This window comes from Molothrus ater, chromosome 25 (genome assembly GCF_012460135.2).
Source record: "Molothrus ater isolate BHLD 08-10-18 breed brown headed cowbird chromosome 25, BPBGC_Mater_1.1, whole genome shotgun sequence".
In the NCBI taxonomy this organism is placed as follows: domain Eukaryota; kingdom Metazoa; phylum Chordata; class Aves; order Passeriformes; family Icteridae; genus Molothrus; species Molothrus ater.
The window spans coordinates 5,028,881-5,048,957 of record NC_050502.2 but is presented as its reverse complement, the minus strand read 5'-3'; the positions used below and the strand labels follow the sequence as shown (position 1 = coordinate 5,048,957).

The 20,077-nt window shown below is 58.4% G+C and overlaps 1 protein-coding gene across 1 annotated transcript in view; it reads right to left on the bottom strand.

The window, feature by feature from the left end:
• Positions 1-19,753, bottom strand: part of ITPR3 (inositol 1,4,5-trisphosphate receptor type 3) — a 41,318-nt gene extending 21,565 nt beyond the window's left edge. The window contains exons 1-16 of the mRNA XM_036398362.2: positions 19,423-19,753; positions 13,614-13,684; positions 9,011-9,132; positions 6,327-6,413; positions 5,656-5,814; positions 5,453-5,551; positions 5,285-5,368; positions 4,087-4,233; positions 3,906-4,001; positions 2,827-2,877; positions 2,233-2,375; positions 2,002-2,101; positions 1,559-1,719; positions 767-908; positions 399-560; positions 143-315 (exon numbers count right to left, since the gene is read on the bottom strand). Of these exons, the coding sequence (XP_036254255.1) occupies positions 143-315; positions 399-560; positions 767-908; positions 1,559-1,719; positions 2,002-2,101; positions 2,233-2,375; positions 2,827-2,877; positions 3,906-4,001; positions 4,087-4,233; positions 5,285-5,368; positions 5,453-5,551; positions 5,656-5,814; positions 6,327-6,413; positions 9,011-9,132; positions 13,614-13,684; positions 19,423-19,511 (1,886 nt within the window). The 5' untranslated portion in view covers positions 19,512-19,753. The remainder of the gene's footprint in view (positions 1-142; positions 316-398; positions 561-766; positions 909-1,558; positions 1,720-2,001; positions 2,102-2,232; positions 2,376-2,826; positions 2,878-3,905; positions 4,002-4,086; positions 4,234-5,284; positions 5,369-5,452; positions 5,552-5,655; positions 5,815-6,326; positions 6,414-9,010; positions 9,133-13,613; positions 13,685-19,422) is intronic.
• Between the last annotated feature and the right edge of the window lie 324 nt (positions 19,754-20,077).

The following is a 20,077-nucleotide window of genomic DNA, read 5'->3' as shown; positions in this document are numbered from 1 at the left end:
GAAGAGTCCATACTCATTCTTCAGCCACGTGGGCTGGAGCAGAGACATCCTGCACATCCCGGGGCAGCAATTAACAAACAGCAACCCGAGACCCCACGGCTCCCCTTCCCCTCTCCCTCCACAGAGCCCCCCACACACGCACCGTGGCTCGCGGTTCTTGCGCACCAGGCTGACGAAGGTCTCCACCTCCGTTTTGGTGATGTGCTTCTCCAGCAGCTTGCGGTTGTTGTGCAGCAGGGCCGTGATGGTGTCCTCGGCCAGGATGTCGTAGCCGATCTGCGACTGCATCATTCCGAACTGCTTGGCAATGTGCTCCTGCAGAGGGCACGGAGGCGCTGTGAGCGATGTCCCCCTGAGGCTCCACGGGGATGGGGAGTCCCCCCCCCGGCCCCCAGCACCTGGTTCTTGCGGTAATCCTCCTGGGAGTGCCGGAGCACGCGGTAGCACAGGCGGAACATGTATTGGTAGGGAGCGTTCTTCTGGTCCGACAGCTCTTCCAGCCTCACCAGGGGCCCTTCCCCGCCCTTGTCCTTGAATGGGGCCTTCAGTATCCCAAAGATCTGCCCAAAAGCAGAGATCAGGGCTGTGTCCTGCTCCACACCAGCCCCCTGTGCACGGCTGGACACCATGGCATGAGCTGGAGGCCAGACCCTTCCCCGTGGTGTTTTCCATCCCTCTGGCCCCCAGAGTGGCCCTGAGCGGGACAGGAGATGTCCACAGGACACATCCCAGCCTTGCTGGGATGCAGGGCCCCAGGGCCACCCACCTGCTTCAGGATGTTCTGCTCCCGCATCAGCTTCTGCCGCTCCCGGTTGGGCTTGGTCACCACGATGTCCAGCACGTTCTGGCCATTGTTGGGGACATCACTGACAAAAAACACCAGGTCCTCCAGCAGCTGGATCACAAACCTGTGAAGGGACATGGGGTGAGTGGGCTGGGGGCTGCTCACCTGCCCAGACTCAGGTCCCTGCAGTGATGCTGGTGGGTTTTGGGGACCAAAGAGCCTCAGAAACCTGCCAGGGGAGCTGCTGGCTGATCCTGCACTCCCTGATGGAGGTCAATGGCTGGATGTGCAGCCCCCATGGTTCCTATACATGCCAGGGTGAATGTCTGGGGAGCTTTGCTTGTGGCTTACACCAGGGATTCTGCATTTAACACCTCTTCCCCTGTGGTCACCCCCGTGGGCCAGGCTGGCAGGGCGGAAGCCGCTCGCTGTGTCCCACAGGGATCTGTGTTTGCTCAGGAAGCACCAAGAACCCACCCACCTAAAAATAATACAGTGACGAAGGCGGCTGCCCCTATCGTGGGGCCATCTCCCAGCCCCTCGGATATTTTTCTAGGATATTTTTCTAGGATATTTTTCTGGGATATTTTTCTAGGAGGGGCCAGAGCGGGGCTGTGCCGTTATCTGGTTTCCTCGCCAGGCTTCTGGGAGAAGCAGGCGTGGATTTGGGTTGTGGGCAGGGAAGCAAGGGCAGTGCTGGCACCAGCACCAGGCAGGGGCCCTATCCTGGGGGAGCCCTTGGAGGAGCCCAGCACAGCCCCATCTCCCTTTTACCTCCTGTCGTTCTGGCTGAGGAAACCCTCGTTCATCTTCTCCACCACGTTGGCCAGCATGGAGCTGGCATCGTTGGCAAAGTCCAGGTCCCTGATCTCAGACACGGGCACGGAGACGATGGCAAAAGCTTCTTTGTCCTCTTTGGTGGGGCACGTGCCCAGCTGGGAAGCAACAGAGCAGCAGCATCACACAGACAAGGCCACGCCAGGCATGTCCCCACCATCTGCCACCACCCCTGTTGACATCAGTGACCCAGTTTGTCCCCACCAGAGGGGCTGGAGTGGGCTCTGGCTGACTGGGGTGGGCTCCAGGCTGGTGTCCACCCACCCCTTTGGATCATCCAGGGTGTTTCAGTCCCTGGGCGCTGGGAGGGAAGGAGCAGCCTAAGAGCTCTTGGGGAACAGGGACCAAGCCCAGGGAGGGAGGAGGGAGCGGGGCTGTACCATGAGGCGGATGGGCCTCTCCTCATCGATGTCGATGGGCACGTTGGTGCTCTGGATCCAGGTGTTGGTGCACAGGTGGCGCAGCCTCACGTAGGAGTTCCTGCCAACAGCACAGCGTCCTGCTGAGTGACCCCCACAGAGTGTCCTGCCCAGTGACCCCCACGGGGACACACCAGCACTGCCCTTCCCCGGCACTCAGCCTCCTCCCTCACCCTGACCCCACTGCTGTACCGTGGGACGAAGGAATCCGTCTTCTGCAGCGTGGTGGGGTCCAGCTCAAAGAGGGAGGCGATGTCATTGCCGTGGGGCACGGCCACCAGCCTGTACTTGATCTTCTCCCCGGTGTTCCTGCGGCTGGCACGGCTGCTGCCCCCCTGCACGGTGGGGAGGGGGTCTCTGAGCCCGGCTCGGGGGTCCCCAGTGCCCAGGGCATCGGGGGGATGCAGCAGAAGCTTTGCTGGGGCTGAGCCTCTCATGAGTGGAGCACAAGCAGCATGGATGCACCTGAGCTACGAGGCCCCCCCCGATCCAAACCTCACCAACAGCACAGAAAAACCCCCTTGAACGTCCAGCTCTCTCATCCACCAAGCATTTCCCTGTGGCCTGGGGAGCCAACATGCAGTGGGACCCCTCTGAGAGGTTTTGGCAGGGCCCTCTCATTGTGGGACACTGCTCTAAGTGCAGGGCAGGGGTGCTGGGCTGGCACAGAGGGACAAACTCAGCTGTAGTCCCCTCAGAGGGCTCTGTTTTGGGGCATTTCCCTGCTTTCAGGCCCTGGCTGAGAGCTGGCGTGGTTGGGGCAGCGGCAGCAGCGGTTCTGCTCACCGTGGGCGCTGCTTTGGGCTCAGCCACGTCTCCTTTATAACTTGGGTTTTCCTGAAAAGTTAAAGAGGGAGATGAAAAGCAGCTGTCAGTCCTCCTGCTCGGTCCCTCCAAACCCCTGGGGATGGTGTGTGATCCCTGTTCCTGCCTTCCCTGAACACTGCACGGAGAGGAGACCTGCCCAGGTGGGGCTGGAGGATGTGACCTGTGCCCACTGCACAGTGTCCCAGCCCTGGGAGGAGGATGGGGAAGCCCAGGGGAGCAGACCTGGGCTCTGTGTGGCAGCAAGAACTCCCTGGAGGCTCCAGGCTGAGCTCCCAGTGAGCAGCACCAGCCCAGGATGGGCTCAGTCTTCAAGTTCTTTTGTCTTCAAGTGTTAACAGAGTGTCTTTGGGTTTAAAGCACCCATTTCAGAGTCCCACTGTTTGCTGGTTTCCATCCCACAGTGATGGAAGGGTCCTGGGGGCTGCCCTTGGGTGTCTTCTCCAGCTGGGGAACATCCCCAGGATGTCCCTGCTGCCCTGGCAGCAGAGCACAGCCCTCGGTGCTGGCAGTGCCAAACACACCCCAGTATCCAAGTGCAGCAATTCCCTGTGCCTCCATCAGGAGGCCTTGATCTGGCCTTAAAAGGCAGCAGAAAAACCTGGCAGATGGTGCTTCCAGACCCAGATTTTGCCCCCACCCTCTGCCAGGTGAGGACAGCAGGGTGAGTCATGTCCCACTTCCAAGCACTGGGCTGTGCCAGTCGGTCCCTTGGCATGGGGTGAGCGCAGAAACGCCCCAGCCACCCCCTCCTGTCCCCCTGGGCCAGAAAAGGAGCCAAACCCAGACAATCTGAGCAAGTGAGCCCCTTCACTGGGGGATTTCAGGGGGGAAATTTGGTCCCAAACCAGGTAAATGATGACGGTGGTCAGGTGTCAACATCTCCTGCCAGCAAGGAGGAGCCACAGGGGCTCCCAGAGCAAACTGGAGAGGACCAGGGGAAACAGTGGGCATCACTCCCTGCCCGAGGTGGGCACTGCCTTTGCAAGGGGTGCCACAGCCCCAGGGCACGTTCCTGCAGCCCTCTGCCACCCCCTTACCTCTGCTGCCAGGTAGTTGCCCGTGGCGAGGTGCTTGAAGCGGTACAAGCCATTCCAGTGCCCGGCTCCCCCTCGGCACGGGTCGTGGTGAACCACCTGAGAGAGGCAGGGGGAGCTCAGCCACAGCACGGCAGGGGCTGGGACAGCTCCAGACAACCCCTCCACACCCTGCCCCGCTCACCTCCACCTCCCACAGCGCGTTGGAGCTGGTGGCTGAGGTGGCTGACTGGCGCAGCGTGGTGCGGAGGAAGACGTGCAGCTTGCCCTTGTACTCGTCACAGGTGAGGAACTTCTCCTGCTCGGCGTGGAACAGCCTCACCACGTCCCCCTGCACCAGGACACAGGGCTCAGGGTCAAAGAATCCTGGAGTCTTTCAGGTTGGAAAAGGCCTCCAAGGTCATTAAATCCACTCTTTCACCACCATGCCCACCAAACTGTAACCTGAAGTGTTTGTCTACTCATTTTGGAATACTCCCAGGGATGGTGACTGTCCTGGGGAGCCTGTTCCCATGTTTAACCACTCAGTCAGTGGAGAAATTTCTCCATCACTGTCCTGCAATGCATCTCCTCTTGTGACCCCTCATGCTGCAAAGGGGACAGGATTCCTCCTGGACACAGCTCCCAGCTGCATGGCAGGACTGTGGGACCCTGGGGACCACAGGGCACTGTCACCTCTTCCCATCCAACCTCCTGGAGCTCTGCTAAAACCTGCCCCAGGCAGCTCGAATGCTCCTCTGAGCCCAGGCGACAGGGCACAGGCACCCTGCATTGCCATCACTCCCATTATCCATGCACTGACCCTCTGCTTCCACCCCCACAGGATAAATGGATGTGAATCCATCACTTTCCACTTTCCAGCCCTGGAGCAGGCAGAGGCTCCACTCCCAGACCTGTTTAAGGCATTAACACCCCGGGAAGGAGGATGTGGGAAGCTGGGATAAGCACAGTGCCTGGGGATGAAGGGCTGTTTGATCCCAACAATCCACATCCATCCAGCTGCTTCCTGGAGGACCTCAGCCCCGAACAATAGCTCAGCAGGGAAAGTTCCTTTCCCAGGCAACAGCCACCCTGCTGCACGGCTGAGCTGCTGGAATTGTCCCTGCACAAGAGGCCACTGCTGGCACTGCGTGGGGTTGTCCCCAAAAGTCAATTCAACACCCTGAGGTCGGTAATTTGTGCCCTTGGCTCCCTGCTGCCAGCAGATCCTAAAATATCCCACTCCTCCTCACTGTGCTGTTCTCCAGGTGATGAATTCAAGCAGGAATTACAGCCCTCAAGGCAGGAGCTCTTTTGTGCCCTTGTCACAGAGCCAGGACAAGGCTCACACGTCCTGTCCCCCACAGCCTGTCGGGTCCACGCAGCCAAACCTCCTTCCTTACCCCCTTCAGCACTTCCTCCATGTGGTCGCAGAACTGCATGAACAGGTTGATTTTCCAGCTGGTGTTACAATTGACCGAGTTCACCTGCAGAGCAAGAGAGCACGGTCACGACCCCAGGACAAAGGGAAAGAAGGAAAAAGAGAAGGAAAAAACCAGCCCCTCCTGTACCTCTTTGCAGCCAGCATTGTCAGCCAGCTCGTAGTTGCTGGCGTGCAGCGGCTGCCCGGCGTTCACGGGGTTCAGGATGACTTTGTCTCCCACGACTACCTGGGGAGCAAAATGGGAGAAGGGCACCGAGGGTGAGACCTGGGTGTGGAGCCGAGCCCAGGCACGGAGCTCCCCCTTCAGGGACTGCTGGGCCCCAGGCTCACGTTGTCCCCGTTGCTCCTGAGCTTCCAGAAGGGCTGGATGAAGAGCCAGGAGCCCTCATTGCCGGTGGCATCCAGGGTGACCCGCATGGCGTTCTTCTCCAGCAGCGCCGGCAGACGCTTGTTCACCGTCAGGTACTTGTTGCTCTTCATGTGCAGCAGCTGCAGGACAAAAGGGTGGGGGAGATGAGAAGTGCAGCAACACCAGCCCCTTCCCAGATGTGCTGGATCTGTGCTGGACCCATGCTGGATCCATGCTGGATCAATGCTGGATCTGTGTTGGATCTGTGTTGGACCAGCTGGATCGCTGCTGGACCTGTGATGGATCTGTGATGGATCCATGTTTGATCCATGTTTGATCCATGTTGGACCCATGCTTGATCCATGATGGACCCATGCTGGATCCATGTTTGATCCATGTTGGACCTGTGCTGGATCCATGTTTGATCCAAATTTGATCCCTGCTGGATCCATGTTTAATCCATGTTTGATCCCTGCTGGCCCTGTGTTGGATCCATGTTTGATCCCTGCTGGATCCATGTTTAATCCATGTTTGATCCCTGCTGGCCCCGTGTTGGATCCATGTTTAATCCGTGTTGGATCCATGTTTGATCCCTGCTGGATCCATGTTTAATCCATATTTAATCCATGTTTGATCCCTGCTGGCCCCGTACCTGGATGACGCTCCCGTACTTCACCACGTCCCCATGCACCTTCTTGTTCTCCGTCTCGTTCTGCTTCTGCTCCATCTGGGCCGCGTGCTGCTCCGAGAGGAGAAGAGCTGAGGGTGGGGCAGCTCCCTCCTCCCTCCCCAGGAGCAAATCCCAGCAGGGTCACTCCCAGCCCCGGCTTTGGGAAGGATGGGACGGGCTGGGATCGGGGTCAGCACCCTCTGTCCCCCAGGGATGAATTCAACCAGGAATTCCAGCCCAGAGCCACCCAGGAGCTCAGCCCAGGGCCAAGGTGTGGCCTTGACCAGCCCCAGGAAGGCCATGAGGCCTAACCCTAACCCTGGCACCAGAATTCCCCCAGGACAGCAGGCTGTGGCGTAACACTGAACAGGGGTGCTGGGCTCGGGCTGGGGATGGGGGTCAAACCCCCAAAATGGGGGATGTGGGCACTGGGGGCTCTTGGCAGCACCAAAGCCAAGCAGCCAAAGGCAGAGTGCCAGCTGAGTGCCAGCTGTGCCATGCCCAGAGATGGAGCAGGCCTGGACCTGCTGCTGCTGCTGCAGGAGGTGTCCCCAGGAGTGAAGAAGGCTCAGCAGCCCCTCTCCAAAACCACAGAGATTTTCCACTCTGGCTCTGGCAGTGGGAGCAGTGATGGGATGTTGACACATGAGGAGTGAGGCAGGAACTTGCTCCCACAGCAAATCTGGGAATGGTGAGGGAGTGCTGACAGCCCCAGTGCCAGGCTGGGCACGGCCCCGGCAGCTCCAGCCCAGGGATCCCCAAAATTGAGATGGGAAGATGGGAAACAGTGAGGGATGGAGCTGGGAGAGCTTCTGCCCTTTCCCATCTCTCACCCCTTTCACCTGAGGGCAGAGGAATTGGGAAACATCTGGAACCACGGCTTGGCACTGGGAGGGAGGATGGGGCTGCAGGGCCTGAGTGCCCAAGGAGGTGAGGGCTCTGAATGTGCCTGGTACCTGTCCCCACAGAGCTCTGGGTGCCACCTGGAGTCACCCTCCATGCCCTCAGAGCTCTGGGTGCCCCCTGGAGTCACCCTCCATGCCCTCAGAGCTCTGGGTGCCACCTGGAGTCACCCTCCATGCCCTCAGAGCTCTGGGTGCCACCTGGAGTCACCCTCACCTCCCTGCAGTGGTGGCTGCTGCCATCAGGACAAACCTGCTCCCAGAAATCCCACACTGATGTTGCTCTGGGAGTTTAACAACAACTCCAGGGAGCAGCAGGGCTCTGATGGGAGATCCAGCACCTCAGATATCCTAAATCTCCCTCCAGATCTGAGCCAGCAGCCAGGGGGGCTGGCAGTGGCAGCTCGAGTTCCCGGGACTGATGTTCCCACACTGTCCCTTGCATGGGCAAGGGTCTGTCCCCAAGCCCAGTCAGGGATGCCCACAAAGGACTGGGGGACATCAGCAGAGGGGCTGGAAAGCCCCCCCAGCCTGTCTGAGCTGCTTTGGGTGAGGAAAACAGAGTTTAAACCCACAGAAGCACAGCAGTGAGGGGCAGGAGCTCAGAAAGGCGAGCACAGGCATCACAGGCAGGGCTCCCCCACTCCAGACCTGGCTGCTCCTGCCTCAGGGGATCACCCCCGTGGGCTGGGGGATGTTCTCAGCCTGTTTCTCTCCTCCCTGATGAGGGCAGTGCCTGCAGAGCCCGGCAGGGCTGGGCTGAGCTCCGGCCGCGAAGGGAAACACCGGGAGCAGCAGAAAGGAGCCAGGAAATGGCAGAATCTCTTTAAGACAAGCCCTAAGCAAGGTGCAATCAATCAGGCTCAGAAATGAGCCCCTGGGACCACTCGTGGCCAGGACAGCTGGGACCTTACAAGCCTGGCTAAGGGGAGCAGGAAAATGGGAATTCTGCGTGCCAGGGATGGCTCAGGGCTGGGCACTGACCCTGCCCTGGCACCTCCAGGGCAGGACACCCTGTCCTGGCACTGCTCAGCCCCCCCTGGCCGAGGCAGAGCCGGGGCTGGCGGGGCTGGGGCTGGGCTGGAGGCCCGATGAGATGATTTAGTGAAATCTCTCCCCAGCCTCGCTTTTATGAATCATCGGCGGGGCCTCGCCAGCTGCCTGAGGCCGTTGTGCAATGTTTGATGTGGGCCCTGGCCAAAGCTGGGGGAAGCCAACGGGAGCCTTTCCCTTCCCCAGCCCTTTGGAACACGTCCTGGAAGCAGGGCTCCCTCCTGCACGGGTGTCCCGGGGTGCTGAGGGGTGCCCTGGGGTGCTGAAGTTTGCTCCGGGGTGCCCTGGGTGTCCTGAAATGCTGAAAAGTGCTCTGGGGTGTTGAGGATTGTTCTGGGGTCCTGAGGAATGTCCTGGGGTTCCCTGCGGCACTGAAGTGTTCCCTGGGGTGTCCTGGGGTACTGAAGGGTGCCTTGGGATGTTCTGGAGTGCCATGGGGTGTTCTGGGGTGCCCTGGGGTGCTGAAGGGCGTCCTGGAGTGCCCTGGGGTGCCCCAAGGTGCAGGGCTGTGCACACAGAGCTCCTCTGCCACAGCACCTCTGCACAAGAAGCATCAGGAGGGTGACACAGCCGTGGCTGGGCAGGGGACAAGGGGGAGAACCCAGCCTGGAAATCCCTCCTCATCCCAAACCAGCATGAGCAGAGGTATGGATGCCATCGCCCAGCCAGCTGGTGGGCACTGCCAGCTCTGGGCTCCTGGCTCCTGCTCACCTGGAGCTTCTGCAGCAGCACCACGTCGGCGATCTTGTCCTTGTCCTGCTTGGTTTGCTTGGCCTTCCAGTACTGCTTCTGGGCAGAGTAGCGGTTCATGGGACACACCTTGAAGAGGCAATCTGGGAACAGAGCACAGAGCAGAGCCTGGCGAGGCTGCACAGCCACCAGGGTGTCCCCAGCAGGGCCAATGTCCCCGAGGGGCAGGGACACTCCTGGGATGGTCCCCCCCATCAGCGAGGGAGAACTGCTGGAGGTCACGTCAGCGTGTGCTGGCTGCTGGGTCGGCTCTAAATCAGGATAAATAATGAGTCCAGGAATTACTGCACTGCTTGGACTCGTGATTAGGAGTGTTCCCATCGGAAATGGCTGTGCTGCTCGGGAAGGAAAGCTTCAGGGGGGAGAAGGAGCTCTGATGGAGCCCAGCTGCACCAAAGGAGGAGAGGATCCTGGTGGGAAGGATGCAGGAGGGAGGCTGGGACACCATCAGCCACCTCCAGCTCCCTTAATTCATTTCAAGAGCTTATCAACAGCCTTATCAACACCTATGCTACAGAACATGGCATTGAGTAGGGGCACCATGTCCCCTACCATGCACCAGCTGCAAACAAAGCAGAGAAGCACAGCAGACTGTGAAAAACCACATTGAAAGCATTAAATGAGAAATCTTTCAAAAACTGAGAGCAGCATCTGGCAAAAGCCACCTGATTAGTTAACACCCTAAAGCTCTACTAACCCAGTGGGCCCTGCCCAATCTAAACCTTTCACTAACCAAAACCAAAAGAAAGTTTTCCTAAGAATTCTCTGCTTTTAACCCCCTGTGTTCTCAGAAGCGCATCCACGTCCTCAATAGCCACACCAAGTGCCAATATTCAAATGTAAGCACCTATTAATTAAACCATAACATTCCAAAACACCTCACTTCCTCTCAAACCACGACCCTTGTCACCCAGGGGACGCCCTGAGCCTGCAGAAGCTGTGGAAGGAGCCTGTGGTGGCCGTGCCATCAGGACACACACACACACCCATCCCTCCGTGACCTGGATCACCAGCACTGGATGCTGCAGGCACCCACTCCCAAAACCTCAGTGTCAGCAGCTCTATTTCGAGCTCCTGAAGGATGCACAAAACGCATCCCAGCTCCTCCAAACCCTCCCTGCAGTGCAGATTGCCCCCATTCCCCCGTTTTCCCCCAGGATGGTGGGCGGGAAGTGCAGACATCCAGGGCCAGGAACTGGAGCAGGAGAGCAGATGTCTGCAGACAACCTCACATCTCCCAGCCCGCTTCCCGAGCTGGAAGGGCAGGAAGGGCTCTGCAGCCTGAATTGCCCTAATTATGCCTGAAAATAGCAGCCCAGAAAGTTCAGACACAAAAAAGAAAATTAAAAAACAAACAAACAAACATAAATTATAAATTTTTATATTATAAAAACCATATAAATTATATAAATTATATAAAACATATATTATAAAAAATATTAAAAAATTAAAAATTAAAAGAACTTTTTTCAGACACAAAAAAGAAAATTTAAAAAAATAAAAACCATATAAATTATAAATTTATATATTATAAAAACCACATAAATTATATAAATTATATAAATTACATAAATTATATAAAACATTATAAAAACATATAAATTATAAACTTATATATTATGAAAACATAAATTACATAAATTATATAAAACATATATTATAAAAACATATAAATGATTAAAAAAATAAAAAATTGTAAAAAATAAAAGAAAATTTTTCAGACACAAAAAAAGAAAATTTAAAAAATTAAAAAACATATAAATTATAAATTTATATATTATAAAAACATATAAATTATATAAATTATATAAAACATATAGTATAAAAAGCATATAAATTATACAAAATTTAAAAATTAAAAGAAATTTTTTTTTCAGGCACAAAAAAGAAGATTTAAAAAATAAAAATAAAAATAACAAAAACCAAAAAACCAAAAAACCAAAGTCCCTTCCCTGGCTGGCGGCGGGCCCGGGTGTGTGTTTATTTACCTGGGAGTGCCGCTCTCACCGGCTGGGGCAGGGCCAGGTTTCACATCTCCTTTGCCAGCCCCATTTGCCAAGCAGCCAGAGCAGCCCCCAGGGCCGGGGCAGCGGCCGTGAGCCCCCCCTGAGCACCTGCACGGGGCTCCGTTAATGGGTAATTAATGGGTCATTAATGGGTCATTAATGGGAGCTGCTGTGGAAGGCGCTGGTGGGAAGGAGAAGCCAAGGGGAGGTAAAAAAACCCCAGCACAGCGACTCTGAAATAGCTGCAAATCCAAGGCCTGGCTCTGAGCGTGGCTTTGTAAGGAGGGAAACTGAGGCACGGTGGGGACTGTGTGTGTAGAAAATCTCCAGCACAGCTCCTGTTGGGAGCAGCAGGTTTTGGTCCCTGGGCTAAAGCACTGCCAGATTTCTGAAAATGGATTGGGGTGGAAAAGAGGGGAGGTGAAGGAAGCTCCTGCAGCAGCAGCGCCCAGAGTGGGATGTGGGGCTGACCTGCCAGGAGCCAGAGTGGCTCTGGGGGCAAAACTTCTCATCCAGAGAGAACTGGGGGCAAAACTTCAACCCAGAGAGGGCTGGGGGGCAAAACTTCTCATCCAGAGAGAACTGGGGGCAAAACTTCTCATCCAGAGAGAACTGGGGGCAAAACTTCAACCCAGAGAGAACTGGGGGCAAAACTTCCACCCAGAGAGGGCTGGGGGGTAAAACGTCTCATCCAGAGAGGGCTGGGGGGTAAAACTTCTCATCCAGAGAGATCTGGGGGCAAAACTTCAACCCAGAGTGGCTTTGGGGGCAAAACTTCAACCCAGAGAGGGCTGGGGGGCAAAACTTCTCCTCCAGAGAGAACTGGGGGCAAAACTTCTCATCCAGAGAGATCTGGGGGCAAAACTTCTCATCCAGAGAGATCTGGGGGCAAAACCTTCTACCTATAGAGGTCTGGGCGTCAAAACCTCCTAATCAGAGAGGGCTTTGGGGACAAAACTTCCAGAGAGGGCTGGGGGGAAAAGCTTCCACCCAGAGAGATCTGGGGGGCAAAACCTCCTACCTAGAGTGGCTTTGGGGGCAAAATCTCTCACCCAGAGAGGCTCTGGGGGCAAAACTTCAACCCAGAGAGATCTGGGTGGGCAAAAGTTCCAGGTGGCTCCTTTGGGGAACCAGGGAGAGCAGTGGCACAGCCGAAGGTCCTGCTGTCCCCTTGCCTGCGAGGGTGGAAGCTTTTCCTGCCGTGCCTGAGCTGGGCTGGGAAGAACCTTGGCAGGGGGAGGGAGAAACCGCAAGGAATAAAAAAAGCAAATAACTGAGAGGTGTGGAGCCGGGCAGGAACAGCTCCCAGGTGGGTTCTGGCATTTCCAAAGGACCTTTTGGGAGCTGAGCTCGGCTGTTTTCCCAGCGGGAAGCCCCGGCACGACCCGTGTGAGCTGCAGGATAGGGCAGGGTCCGGCCACAGGATGTGGGGACGGCGACAGAGCACGAAAATCGCCCGCAGCCTCGGGGCCAGGAGCAGCCCCAGCCCTTGTTTCCACCTCGCTGCAGGCGATGGCTATCGAGCAGGGAGAGCTCTACCTTTCCGGCCATTAAAACAAACAGCTGGATATCCTGATAGGGAGCAGGGCTGAGCCCAAAAACCTGCGCCTGGAAAAGAGATTGGGAGCCACAGGCACGGCCAGGCTGCTGAGCATCCAGCCCTGGGTGGGATGTGGGGATGGAGGTGCTGGGGGGATGCTGGAGGTGCTGGATGGGTTGTTAATTAGATTAATGAATGAATTAATGGTAATGACTCCCGTGGAGAGGCAGGTCGCTGCTTGGTGGGATCCTGAGAGAGTGGAAGAATTGGTGTCTTGAGATTTTTTGGGGGAAAGGAGGGTGGTCAGGGGGATGGGTGCTGGTAAAGCCACTCTGAGAAAAAGGTGGAGGCACAAGGCAGAGTGGGGAACTGATATTTAAAAAGTCTGATTTAAAAGAAGACATAAAATGACAACAGGGGGGATGAAAGGAGCAGCTGCCCTAAACCAACACCTCAGTCACGGGTTTGGGGACATTTCCCATCTCTGCTCCCTGGCTGTGTGATCCAGGCACTCAAATCCTGCCGAGATAGGACCCTTCCCTGAGCGTGCAGCACCCTTGGGGCAGTCAGCACCACGCCAGCACATACCAGGTGGGCGCAGCACAGGGCAGAGCTGTGCCCCAAACCCATGGATCCCATCCCATCCCATGGATCCCATCAATCCCATGGATCCCATCCCATGCCATGGATGGTATCAGTTAACCTTCCTCTATATTTCCTAGTATTAAAACCAATACCCAACTGTCATCATCACTCCACGACCACCCCCAAACAAACATAGACTTGACCCCAGAACTAACGCCCCCCCAAAAAAAACAAACAAAATACAAACCATGATGATAAACCATCAACCAATCACCCACCAAATTTTACATTCTTGTCGCTTATAAAAAGCATGACACTGAAGATGTCAAGATCTTGGATCCCATCCCATGGATCCCATCCCATCCCAGGTGGATGCTCAGGGCCAGGACAGGCCCCAGGGCTGCTCACAGAGCTGGAGCTGCCCCAGCCTCACCTCTGAACTTCTTGGGGGGGTTGTCCAGGTCTCCAGCTGCCGGCTCCACCACGCACCGATCGTCCACCAGCCTGAGGGGGACAAAAAGCAGGAGCAGGGTCAGGAACAGCAGGGCTGAGGGAGCAGAGTGGTTCTCATGGCCCAGAGTGACAAATCCAAAGCTGCTGCACCTCCTGTTTCCCACCCATAAATATTCCTCAGGAGGCAAACTCCCCTTCCCTCAGTTCCCGCTGCTTCCCTGGGTGTTCTCCATGCCCTGCCTCGGGCACACAGGGCTGGCACAGCACTGAGGGACCAGGGAGGTTTGTGGCAGTCACTGCAGCTCCTTTGCAGGGTGATCAGTGCCAGAGGGGACCCTGCCCTGCCCAGCTCTCCCTGCTGCACACAGAGCTCTGTTATTGCACCCTTCATCCTGCAAAAACAGGAGGAGTTCAGCTCCATTCACCACCAGTTCTCCTTCCCTGGCTGGGAACTCTTCCCATGGGGACACAGAGGGTGCAGGTGCTGTGCATGGAGGTGGCAGGGCCCCCCCAAAACCAGTTATTAATTATTATCTTCCCATGGGGACACAGAGGGTGCAGGTGCTGTGCATGGAGGTGGCAGGGCCCCCCCAAAACCAGTTATTAATTATTATCTGATCAGAGCTGAAGGCTCTGCCCATCAGATCAAGGCTCTGTGTCTCCTCCCTGCCCACCTCCGTTTTCCCAGCGTTGAGCAAAATCCCTCAGGCTCAGCCTTGGGTGCTGGGGGCTGATTTTGGGGGGTTGGGACAGGCTTGGCCTTGGGGGCTGGGGGCTGATTTTGGGGGGTTGGGACAGGCTTGGCCTTGGGTGCTGGGGGCTGATTTTGGGGTGGAGAGGACAGGCTTGGCCTTGGGGGCTGGGGGCTGATTTTGGGGTGGAGAGGACAGGCTTGGCCTTGGGGGCTGGGGGCTGATTTTGGGGTGGGTGGGTAGGACAGGCTTGGCTTTGGGTGCTGGGGGCTGATTTTGGGGTGGGTGGGTAGGACAGGCTTGGCTTTGGGTGCTGGGGGCTGATTTTGGGGGGTTGGGACAGGCTTGGCCTTGGGGGCTGGGGCTGATTTTGGGGGGTTGGGACAGGCTTGGCTTTGGGTGCTGGGGGCTGATTTTGGGGTGGGTGGGACGTTGCTTTTCAGAGTTAGGGAGAAGAGCAAAGCAGAGCCCGGCAGGCAGGGGGATCAGAGGGGGGAGCATCCCCCGAGGGGCTCCCTGTGCTGGGAGGGAACTGGGAGCTCCAGCAGGACAGGCTGTACCCGCTCCGCCGCTTTCCCCAGCCCCGGGAAGCCACAGGAACAGGAGAAACTCTGCTCCTGCCCAGGGAAAGAGAGAGAGAGAGAGGGAAACCTGTCCCCATCCTCAGGAGGACGTGAGAATGGCCAGCACTGCTCCCCCGTGGTGGGACAGGAGGGCAGGGACAGCCTGGAGCAGCGAGGCAAAGGCAGAGCAGAGCCTGTGCTGTCCCTGCTGTCCCCAAGGGACTCTCGGTGTCCCCCAAACAACCCGAAAATGGCTGAAGATGGCTCTGCAAAGGGCTGGAACACGAGCAGACCCATCCCAGGCCGCAGCTCCAGCCTCCTTCCCTCAGCCCAGCCGCTCTCTGGAGGAGGGGAGAATTCCTTTGGCTCGGCACGGAGGAATTTGGCCTCGGTGCTGATGGATGGGGACCCCGGGGACCCCGGGGCTGCCGTGGCCTTGTGGGGAGGCGTGGGCTGGCACCGGGCTCTGACACCCCTGAGCTGCTTTCTGTGCCTCACATTTCACAGAAAGGGAGAAAAGCAATTTGCCTGGTGGCAGCGAGAAGCTTCAAAACCATTAGCAGAGACCTGGAAGGTTGGAAAAACCCCAAACCCACGAGCTGTGGGCAGACAGGGCTTTGCAAACCAGGGTGTTTGGGGCTGCCCAAACACCTTTTCCTTGGGTTGTGACAGCAGGGAAGTAGCCAGGGACATTCCCAGATTGTTGCAGAGCCTTGGGAGGGCAGGGAAAGAGGGAAAGAGGAAAAACCAGAGCAGCTGCAGCACCACAGGGGACATGCAAAGCTCCAGCCCAGCCCTGGTATCACTCAGGGGCAGTTTTGGTTTCAGTTCTGTTCTTTTGAGGGGATCCAGGGCAGAACAAACCCTTGGGATGTGCCTGGGAGCAAAACCCACCGGGGGCTGAGGACACCAACCCATGGGTGGGGCTCAGGGAGTGAAGCCCTGACCCTCAGCACATCCCCAGCTCCCATGGAGGCAGAAAGGCTCGATTGGAAAGATTCATCTGGGCACTTTAAACCCCCAAATCCTCCACTCTTACTGCCGGGGTCTCTGAGGAAGTGCCTGACCTGCCAGGTTTGTTTTCAGCACTGAAGAAAAGAGCACGGGAGCCTCTCCCTCCACTGGGCCCTGCTCCACCGGGCAGGATTACAGACAGTGACCTGCCAGCCTGGAAGTCTTAATTAGTTAACGATCTCAAGGCACTTTTCAGCATCTTTAATCCCAGGATTACATGCTCGGCAGGAACCCCAAGTGTTCTTTTTATTAAACTGATAACTCTGGGCGAGCATTCCTCAGCTAAAAATCTGCTGAAAATAATAAAAAAAATAAAAAAATAATAAAAAAAAGGGATTCTGACAGAGTGGACATGAGTCACCTGGGAGGCTGCTGGGGCCGGGACAACAACCGGCATTCCCGCGGTGGGATGGGCCAGGGAAGCTCCCCAGGGAGCAGCGGGGATGTGCGAGGGCACCTTTTAATGGGAAAACGATGCGAGGGCACCTTTTAATGGGAAAACCGTGGGGAGGAGGATCCTGAGCGAGGCGGGATGAGCCCGTGGAAGGTCATTTTGCCGTTCCAAATTCCCCTCCGGGAGCAGAAAGGGAGGGATCCAGCCCTGATGAGCCCCTCATCAAAGCACGGGCGAGCATCTGGCCCGGCTCTTCCTTAGCCCCGGGCTTCCAGCGGGGTTTCCTGGTGCTTCCAAACCCCCGAGCACAAAGTGATTCCCTGGCCCTGGGCCGGCGCGTTTGGCCCCGTGCGAGGCAGAGCCTTCCCCGAGGGCAGGGGAGAAGGAGCTCGCCCAAAATCCGGGGCAGTCCGACCCTGCCGAGCCCTCCTCGGGGTCAGCCCGCAGCTGGAGCCCGCTGGGCTGGGCAGAAACCATCCCCAGGTGTGGCACAGATGATGCCAAGGGGGCTCGGGCACGTCAAGGGTCCGGGGAATTCTTCTCTGGGAAACCCCAAGAGAGCCAGGAGAGCCCCAGCAGAAAGCCCAGCAAACCCTGAGGTGAGGAGAAGGAGAGGAGGAGGAGGAGGAAGAGGAGGGTGATGAGAGCTCGTTGTTGGCTACAGAGCCGGGTCAGCCCCTCTGGCACCACTGCCCCAGGGAGGAGAGAGTGAATTGAGCTGGGGCAGCCACAAAAATGCAGCTTTTTGGTGCTGTCCCGGTGCCAGGAGGGCTCGGGTTCCTCCTCCTCCTCCCTCCGGCAGGGACGGGATCATCCTGACCCGGCGGAGCTGGAGTTACCCTTTAACCAACTGCATGTCCCCGAGCTGCTCCACCCCGAAATCCACCTGCAACCACAGGTCCAGGTGTGATTTCACCTGAAACGGCCTCCCGGCACCCAGCTGGGTTTGTCACCGACCCTTCCCCTCTGCCAGCGCCCGTTCTGAGCCCCCTGAGGGGTTCCAGGAGCCTGGCAGGGATGGGGCAGCACAAAAGGAGCCCCTGGCAGGGATGGGGCAGCACAAAAGGAGCCCCTGGCAGGGATGGGGCAGCACAAAATCCTCCCGGGCAAATCCCACATCTCCAAAACCTCTTCTGGCCGCTCCAATCTGCCCATGCCGTGCCCCAGCCCCACAAGGGTCACTGTGAGCAGCCCTGAGCCCGGTTCTGCCTTCCCAGGGCTCTGCTTTGGGCTGACCCGAGTGTTTTTGGGCTGGTTTGGGTCGTTTGGCATTCCCCAAGCCCAGCCTGAGCTGGCCTGGGATGTTTTTCCTGCTCACAAGCAAAGAGGGGGTGAAAGGGAGGATTCGTGCCTGAACTGAGAGATTTGGGGAGCAGAGGAGCCTCAGGTGGGGCTGCAGGGCTCCCCACACCCCAGAGACCCCCGGAGGCTCCACGGGGATGTGGCAGCAGCCACGTTAATGTGACACTGGTGATCAACACCTGGGGACACCCCATAAAGAGAGGAGGATCCCGCTGCAGAGCCCAGGCGACCCCAGAGCCCAGAGGCGGCCCCTCCACAAGGAAGGATGTCAGGAAAGCTTCCGCAGGGCGGCCGCGTGGGCTGGCAGAGCTGTTTGCCTTGCAAATGAGCTCAGGAAGGTCCCGGTGGCAGGAGGAGCACGCTGGGTGAGTCACCTGGTCCCTTATCGCAGGAGTGATTTAAGGTGCGGTTGGGTCTCCCGTGTCGCAGGGCACCAGGGAAAACAATTTTAGGAAGGAGGAGGGAAAGAACCGAGCCTGGGAAAGTGGGGCTGCCCAGCAGAGGATGTGCTGGGCCACAGAGAAGAGGCTCCCCCAGCAAGCCCTGCCCTTCAGCTGCTTCTGAAGAGGTCTGGAAAAACACCTGGCAAAAAGGGGGATGCGAAGGCCAGAGCTGCAAAGGGATCAGAGCTCTGAAAAATGAGCCACTAATTCTAACTGAGCCACTGGGACGTGTCTGGGGACAGCAACCAGAGCCTCCTGCAGACCCCATTCCCAAGGGGCTGGAGGGGTGCTCAGCATGCCCCATCTGCCTGGGGACAGCTCCAAGGAGAGCTCTCCAAAAGCCCCCGTGGGGACGCAGGAAGGGCTGGCACGGACAGGCTGCACCTGCAGGACCTGCTGCCCGGCCCTGTGCCTGCACACACGGGGCTTCTGGGCACTTCTGCCCCCCATTTCTGGGCAGCCAGGTGCAGGGAGCCTCGGTGGGCAGCAGCCCAGTGCCACACGTGCCCAGTGGTGCTGAGGGAAGGCGTGTGGGCGCAGGTATGTGCAGCTCAGGCATGTGGGAGCAAGCGCTTTCAGCGCAGATTATAGAGCTGGGCAGCTCCTGCCCCAGGAATCCCATCCAAGTCAGCATTCCTGCCTGAGCTCAGCCTCTCCTACACGCAGCAGCGTGGGGCAGGAGCTGGCACGGCCCCACATCCCCCCTGCCCGGGGCTGTGGGCACCTCTGGGGTCCTGAATGAGGCTCAGGAAAAGCCCAGCCGTGCCCCAGGGTGGCCCTCCTGTCACCCACCGTGTCCCGGTGGCGCCGGGCAAACCTTCCCGGGGGGAGCAGGGGGGCATCGCTGGCCTGGCTGTGCCCAGGGGTGGCACGGGACAGGTCCCCAGGCTGGGCAGAGATCTCCCGGCCTGACCTGCCACGTCCAGGGAGCTGCCTCAGCCCGGAGCTGGCGCTGCCCTGTCCCCCAGCCCCGCCTGGTGTCCCCGCAGCGATCCCCCGCTGACCCCCGGCTGTGTGCGACGCTGAGGGGACAGCGGGAGCCGCCGCTGCCTGTGCAGGGCAGGGCTGGGAGCACACAATGACCCCGTGCCCAGGAGGGGCTGGCCCAGCTGTCACCCCCACATGTCCCCATCCTCACCGCACCGACCCCGCGCTGCTCAAACCCATCTGATCCCCCGGCCCTGAATGGGGGGAAGCAGCTTCTGGCCAGGGGAAAGGGGGCTGAGGGTCCTTCCAGGGTCACATCCTGCCCCTGCCAGCCCGGGGACAGCCTGTCCCCCTGCCCGGCTCCTGTCCCCGTCGCTCGGAGCTTCCCGGCTCCTTTTCCCACCGCTCCCGTGCCGTCCATCCCGGAATCCCCTCGGGGGCGGCCCTGGCTCACCCCAAGGTGCTGATGAATCCATTGACGGAGCCCTCGGCGTACAGGGAGACGATGTCCCCGATGTGCAGGAAACTCGACATCTCATTCATGGTTACCCTGACCCGGCGCGGCGCCGCTTCCTCCTGCAGTCACCGTCCGGGGCCGAAATCCAGCATGGGCCAGCGGAGCCGGGGAGGTCCCCGCTCCGAGGGTGAGGAGGGGTCTCTGCTCCGCCGGGGGGACGATCCCAGCCCGGCTCCTGACGCCAGCAGCACCGGGAGCGGGACGGGAGCGGAGCTCCACGCACAAGTTTTACATGTGCCGGGCAGGAAGGGAGCCGGGCAGGGAGGGAGGAGGAAGACGAGGAGGAGGAGCGGGGGGGGGGGAAGGCGGGGGATGAAGCTCAGCTAAGTGTCCGCATGGGCTCTGTCCGTCTGTCCGTGCCCCGTCCCGCACAGCTGCGCTACCTGCGGCCAATGCGGCGGGATCAGGAAGTCCCGACGGCAGCAGCGTGTGGGGAGGGGACCCGGGGCCGCCCGGGACCGGGGGGGGCACCGGAGGCCCCACCCCCGCACCCGCCTCCCGCCGTGGGGGGGGGGGCGGCGGCTGCGAGCCCCGGTGCCCGCGGGCAGCCCCAGTTCGGCTGCCCCGGTTCGGCTGCCCCGGTTCGGCTGCC